Source organism: Nanorana parkeri, unplaced genomic scaffold (genome assembly GCF_000935625.1).
Source record: "Nanorana parkeri isolate BGI_ZX_2015 unplaced genomic scaffold, ASM93562v1 scaffold1361, whole genome shotgun sequence".
Taxonomy (NCBI): domain Eukaryota; kingdom Metazoa; phylum Chordata; class Amphibia; order Anura; family Dicroglossidae; genus Nanorana; species Nanorana parkeri.
In genome coordinates, this window is record NW_017307629.1 from 36,217 (window position 1) to 44,058 (window position 7,842).

The 7,842-nt window shown below is 37.4% G+C and overlaps 1 protein-coding gene across 1 annotated transcript in view; it reads left to right on the forward strand.

Moving 5' to 3' along the window:
- The first annotated feature begins 3,244 nt into the window (after nucleotides 1–3,244).
- Nucleotides 3,245–7,842, forward strand: part of GAD1 (glutamate decarboxylase 1) — a 65,697-nt gene continuing 61,099 nt past the window's right edge. Inside the window, exon 1 of the mRNA XM_018569580.1 lies at nucleotides 3,245–3,427. Coding sequence (XP_018425082.1) covers nucleotides 3,358–3,427 — 70 coding nt within the window. The 5' untranslated portion in view covers nucleotides 3,245–3,357. The remainder of the gene's footprint in view (nucleotides 3,428–7,842) is intronic.

Genomic DNA, 7,842 nt, shown 5'->3' on the forward strand with positions numbered 1-7,842 from the left:
TAATTGGAGGATAGAATTCAGCAAAATTCCTTTGCAAAATAAAAAGCCAGTTTGACTTCAGTATATCAACCCCAAAATCTTTAACACACTGCACTATCTATGGTAATGAGGTCCAGCGTGTCATGGGGCTCTGTGGATTGTGGAACAGCAATGCCTCAAATAATCAGTCCATCATGCAGAGGGATGACACTGCCCCATGCTATGTCTGACACTCTCCCCAACCTTATCTGGGCATTACAAATGTTAAAAGGGTAGAGTCACTCAATGAGTCACCACAGTCAATGTGACTCATATTGATGAGAGAATAGCTAAACTCTGGGGCAATGTCTTTCCAAGGACTCCAGAACTTCTATAGAGCAGACCAAATCATTTGGTGCAATGTGAACAGAAAGAGAATAGGCGCCATTATAACATACCAGGCGTTTTACATACACATTTCATGAAAAATCTAAACCATAATATTGGCAAGCAGTGTAAAACTTGCAGCCAAAGAATCTGCAGACGGGTCGGATAGCTCATGTACTAAGGCTATAGTATAAGAGACGCGGGGGTTGCTGTCCATGGTGCTGAATGGAAGGTACCCTGTACTCAGAGGTGCTGCCGCTGCTGCTGAAAATACTAATTCCCTGGCTCTCTATGAGAAAGCAGTCACTGACCTGGAACAAAGCTACATGGTGAAATAAGAGCTCCAGATCTGCATACTTATTCCAGGTCAGGGACTCAGATAGTACCAAAGCCTTTCCTTTACCAATGTATATCATAATCTCTGTACCTTCTTCTTGCATGGCAATTCTGGTTTTAAGCTAATGTAATAAATTCCATGAACACTTATGGCTATAGCTGATATATGGTGCACAAAGAACTAATGTGATGTAGTTGTCTGCAGCAAATTACAAAGCTCTCATCTTCTTAACATGTGATATTTATTATAAATGGTATATTGGTTACTACATTGTATAGTACTTGCAGAATTGCATTCAATGTAGCCCCAAGTATAAAGCAAATGAGCACAAGCCTTTACTAGATGGGATTAATAACATCAGAAATGACAGCAGCTATCTACCATAAATATATAGTAATGTATGCACAAGGATAACGGGTTAACAGCCTTGACTATAGAGTTAAGCCATTACCATAGCTAATAGACAAACTTGGGACTTGTGATTCTACACAAGTTGTATGCCCCTAATACAGACAGTATAAACTATAGACTATAAATATTTCCCAATTATTTATTGTGCTTACAAGACTTCTATTGCTCCTATGGGAAAATATATATTTCATTCGGTGGGGCTGTGATGCCCCCTAGTGCTGGTTTTATGACCTCCCTCTCTTTACTGTACACAATGAGATTTGCAGTACAGAGGAGAGAGGACGCTGATCATTTCAGGCCATTTACCACTGTGGATCAAACCTGTTGAGTTGCACCTTTGGAAAGAAGCATAAGTGATAGTTATTTAAGACAGGGATTAATATAATACTAATGTTCCTATAGCACATCTATATCATTTTTTACAAAATCAGGAATGGGTTACAAGGTGCAGATTGAATCAGTAAAATCAATGCACAAAGAATAGTTGATGTGGCTGGAAACTGATGAAAGGGGGCATTTGCCTGGCTGCAGTGGGTTACTGCAACTGGCAGCTCAGTTCTATATGCACTCTTTTATTTAGTATAGGAAACTATAGGATGTTTGTTTGCACATGTATCCTGTTAGCTCTCCTGCAGAGAAATAGTTAATGGTATTGAATGTGACCGACATCACTGAGCCTAATGAAGTGGGATGCAGTGCTAGAGAGGGGATCACCCCCCTCCCATTAGCATCTCATAGAAAAAAAAATACTTCCACCCTCTCAGCTCCAGTGCACATTTCTAGCAATCCCGGGTCTTGTCATATTCCTTATTCTGTCTTGTTTCTTTTCTTTTAATTTTTTAAAGGGTGCTTCTTGGTGACAGGACCTCATAAACGCCCCCCAGGCATATCACCTGCCGGCTTCCCCCTCTTACAAGTCACGTTAGCCACTTGGATGTTGAGAGTGGCCAAGCTGATAGCTCACAGCAAGTGATGCGGTCGATACACCCATACTGGACTAGAGGAGGTGTTGCACTGACTCATGCCTGCGTACAGACATTAACTGCTTCTCCGGCTTTAAAATAGCCCAGCCAAGTATTTGTGGAGGAGAAGAGGGGCATCCCCCCAAATTCTTAGCAGCAGCAGATTCACCTGCATCTAGACGGATCCTAGGTAAGCATCACCTGAGTGTGTGTGTGCTTCATATGAATTCTATGCCTTTTAATGACACATCCTTATTGAGATCTGAAAGTTGAGTTTTATTTTTTATTTCCAAGGCAGTACAGTTATCTGAATCGGATTAGACCTAGATAACCTGTTACACCTCTTCCTTTCTCTCCCAATTCCATCACTGCTAGGCTGGGGCTACGATTATCATTTTTAAGTCTTTTTGTTTCAGACCTCTGCATCTAGTCGGGGTAATAATAACGAATTTCTTAATCGAATTAAGAAATTAATGAAGAAGCATTAATCAAATTATTAATTTCACATCAGTAATATATATTCATCATATTTATTATTACTAAAACCTAATGACAAGTGGCTTTTAAATCGATGATCCCTTTGACGTTGTTTATATATGCAAACAATTGCTTTGTGCCTACATGTAACTACAGTATTGATTAATATAACTCAAAGCTTTAATGAGTGTAATTCAATTAATTAGGTGTATGAGATAGGCAATGTACATGTTTGTAGTGCACTGCATGTAAATCTAAACATAACCTGTAGATATATAGAATAAAAGGTTATAGTGGTTAATGATTTGACTAAACAAAACCTTTGTCTGTCAGGTTCTTTGCTTGATAGCTTTACCAATTTTCTGCTATCTGGGATTAGTCTGACACAAGTCGTTATGGGAGAATCTAGTGTCCATTGACATATTTATAGGAGACTTCATGGTCTACTAACTGGTCTCACCCAGCCAGAATACAGATTAGGAGCATGCAAAAAAAAACAAAAACAATCATTTGGCATTTGAGCTGGTCTCTCAGTCCTAGTGCAATCTCAGTCTTCCTTTAGGCGCCAGGGACACTGATTTTCTCCACATCAAATGGCTGAATTTAGGTCACTGTCAAAAGGACTTTAGATATCCAAGGTCATTCTAGTCTAAGTGGGCTCGTTCTAAACACCTCCAATCTAAAAAGTGCATTCCTTCTCTCTTTGAGGTGATACATCCCTACTGACTTTGAGGTGGACCTCCACAGTCTTCTTGGACACCTAGAAAATAAGGATATTGGAAACTCATCCAAACTAGCAGACAAAAGGACTTTTCCACAGGAGATATGGCTTCCTCTTCTCCTCCTTCGTCTAGTGCCAACCAAGACACGAACCCAACCAATCTAAGACCTACAAGTATGACATTTTATTTGGCTTATTGCTGTTGTTTACTTTGTTTTGGTTGATCTTCTGTTTAGCCTGGTTTGAACATAAATGTACTAGAACTGTAGATGAAGATGGTTTGTGTTAAAGTTGATCTGATCTGAGTCTTGTGTTTATGCACCTCGTACAGAACATCTGAAATAATTAAACATCTTCAAGTTCATTAGTGGAAATTGTACCGATATTAGCATTTCAATAGGTTGCAATTTGCCTTCCATCTTGCAGGCTTTTAGTGGGTCCTGTAATCATCTTGCATTTTGGTGGTAATTGCTGCTATTCTGGGTGAAATTGATGTGCATTTAAGGGATTGTATTGTGCTGGTGACTGAGCCCAAGCAGAGATGTGGGGGGCTTGGTGGAAACAGTCCCCAGCTTTGCCTGGGAAGTTTATGCGATCCCAGGGACAAAAAGATATATGTATATATGGGCTTTGGATGACATAATCACAAGAGACAAAAGAGGAGGAACACGAAACAGAAAAGGCTGCCAGCCACTCATAGCCTGCAAGGGCTGCAGAAGCGGTGAGGCATGAAGACAGTCATTATCCTGATTATTGTGAAGCCAGATGAGAGCAAAGGGACAACACACGAGTCAAGAATCAGTATTATTTTTATTCTATGACTTATATGTAACTTTCCTTTACTTGGCTTTTTTCTATTCTCATCTGACTCTGCATCACAAGATGACTAGAGATAAATAATAAACTGATGTCATTCCAGATAAATAAATTATCTTTGACAGGGCGGCAGTTTGTGCTCTGGTCTTTAGTTAGACACATAATGTATACACACCCTAATATATATATATATATATATAATTTTTTTAAGTATTTTTATATATATATATATTAGTTTTTTTATTATTGATACTAATAATTAATTGTTGTTATTATTATTATGTTTATTTATTGTGCTTATCATTTTGATTACTATGAATTGAATATATATACAACAGTATTGTATTTTGCAACGTGTGTGTGTGTGTATGTGGTGTAGCTGGCTGGGACACGCTCTACTTCCCTCTGTTATAGGGTCATATATTTATCCATGATTCCTCATTCCATTTACTGTTCATGTGATCCTTGTAACCTGTTTCCTCACACCAGTCCCCCTCCACATGCCCACAGCACCTGCCTGCCCCCACCTGTCCCTGGCTTATTTCTATGGATGGAAGAGAAGCATTGCATTGTTCACCTCTAACATATTACACCTCTAGTCAAGAGACTATTTGGGTGAAAAAATATATTTTTGAATCAAAATGTAGGTTTTCTTATCCTCACGTATTCAGCTTCGCGTTTGACGTCATGGACATGCGTGATGTCACTAAATCTAAAGGCTATATTTCCATCCTCATAAACATGAAACGACCTAATAAATGCTACCACCGTGCTAAGTACTGTAACCAATGGGCACCGATCGATCGGATATAAATTTCCTCTAGTCAGATCTGTAAAAGGTGGCATTTAATTGGTTGCTATAATCAACTGCGTCACAGTCATTGCACTTTACATTGCTTTAATAAGTCATCTCTTCTGTGTGCTGGGGACGAATGCTGAAATCCACCATCTATAAAAATGTAGATGATTTCAGCGTCTGATAATTTAGTGTATTGCATGAAAAAAGATTCAATGTGAGTGGCAGAGAAGACAGATCAAGCCTATTATTTGGTCTACATAGAGATCATTTGGTGAATTGCATTACAAAATACGCCAAATTCTGAGTTTATGAGCTCGACCTTGCTCATAAACTCAGAATTTGGCGTTTATTTTATTTCTGTTTTCGTGTATTTGCTTGTTTATTGTACAATCCTAGATTAGACTTCATGTGATGTGACATGTACGAAGAGAATATTCGTTACAGAACACAGCTGTACATTAGTGATACAATAGAACCAATGTTTCCACCTTTCTAGGATGGCAACTGCCACTAGAGTGTGTTCTAGACAGCCCAAGACTTTCATCATCCCTTTATTATTCTGTACAGGTTGTATAGTGTTCGTGTTGTTTCTATGCTACTGATGGATGTGTTATAGGTTGTCACTGATGCGTGATTTTACAAAAAGTGACATTATCTTACCTCCCTAAAATATATATTCATGATGATAGCTTGTCCTATGGGAGAGGGGCCAGGGGCATCGTGGGAGATTTGGGATACTATGGAGAGGAGGATACAGAGTGTAAATTGAAAAGATAATGAAGAGCGGAGAGCACATGCAGAATCGATACAAACAGGGCAGTTTAGATCATCTATTGTCTTGTACGAATATCATTACTGGAGTATAAAGAATGGCATCTCTGCACATCGCTGCTGGAGAATACCAGTCATCTGTCTGTCTGTCTATGTTTTCTAATACCTAATTTTCTGTTTTCTAATACCTAATTTTCTAATAAGTGTCTGTCTGGTTCTATCAACTCTTCATCATTCTGAATGTTATCTATCTATCTATCTATCTATCTATCTATCTACTAAGTATGTATGTATCTATCAATCTGCTATGTATGTATGTATGTATGTATCTATCTATCTATCTATCTATCTATCTATCTACTAAGTATGTATGTGTGTATCTATCACTCTATCTATCTATCTATCTATCTATCTGCTATCTATCTATCTATCTATCTATCTATCTATCTGCTAAGTATGTATGTATGTATGTATGTATCTATCTATCTATCTATCTATCTATCTGCTAAGTATGTATGGATGTATGTATCTTCTATCTATCTATCTATCTATCTATCTATCTATCTATCTATCTATCTATATATCTCTATCTATCTGCTATCTATCTATCTCTCTGTCTTCTATCTCTCTATCTTCTATCTATCTATCTATCTATCTATCTATCTATCTATCTATCTATCTATCTATCTATCTATCTCTCTATCTCTCTCTATCTATCTGCTATGTATGTATGTATGTATGTATGTATGTATGTATCTATCTATCTATCTATCTGGTATGTATGTATGTATGCATGTTTGTATGTATGTATGTATGCATGTTTGTATCTATCTATCTATCTATCTATCTATCTATCTCTTTATCTATTTAATTATCTCTCATATGTCTGTCTATTTATCTATCACCTACCATTTTCTCTATTTATGTATATATCTTGTTCTATCAGCCATTTATTTATATATTTCTATGCAGTTATTAATCTATCTTTCTATGTAATATCTGTTTCTCATTTATATCTGATTTACATATTTTTATTATTTTGTAGTCTTATTCTATACTTGTCTAAATCTGTCTATAGATCTTTCTGACTGTATGTCCGTGTATCTAAAATTGTGTAATTTATCCATCTTCTTGCTGTCTACCTACTTTTTTCCCGCTACAGTTCTGTCTTTCTAAGGAGTCATTTCTCTGTGGGGGAATTCTATAATCTCTCTGTCAGTTATCTATCTATCTATCTATCTATCTATCTATCTATCTATCTATCTATCTATCTATCTATCTATCACTCTGTCTTCTTTCTTTCTATCTATATATCTATCTATTATTTGACATGATGTATCTTTCTTTCTCTCTCTCTTTCTATTATTCGTTTATGTAATATATCGTTAATACAATTCCCATTACGAAATCTGATTTGATGATTTGTGGTTGTAAAGCACCGTTCAGCTTGCTGTACAAATACAAAGCCTTAATAATCGGTTTCGGATAGTTCTAAAAATGTCATGCCTATATATACGAATATATTTTCATTATGGTGATATAATCTGTTCTCTACATAAATCTATAAAACATTCCATAATAAAAATGATGTGATCAAACGTACACCATTAGAAGAGCAAACGAGTATTCGGTGCTGTATAAGTTATATGTGCTTTGTGTCAGACGAAGGAGCATTTTGGGTTACATTAACCCCTCAATGGCTAGTGAGACGGCCTATGCTTTTGGACACAGGTGAATACAGTAAATATGTGTTTTTCTTGCTGATATTAGCGAAGCCACCCTGGGCAAGTCTAATCAGCCAGCCAAATGCTGTTCTCCACTCCAGACAGTTCATTCCTGCTGTTTCAGCTCACCCTCATTTCATAGCAGGTTAGTGCTGGAGCTGAACCAAGGAATAGATATCAGCCCCGGACACAACTATGGGGACAATTCCAGCCCTTTAATCTGACACAGCTGTTATGTCTGAGCTCCTGACTGCAGCCCAGCCTATAGACTGCGAATATTCTTTTAAAGAATGCGAAGTTAGTACATCCAGCCTATAAATCTAGAAATTACACCCATGTTCAGCGGGGCTACAGCCTGACCATACACAAATAATTATCAGGAGTGATGCCTTCTGGGGGCATGCATGTTGCTCCCAGTCTGTGTCACAATATTTTTTTTCGCAACTGCATGACGATACTGGAGAATTATTCAATTTCTG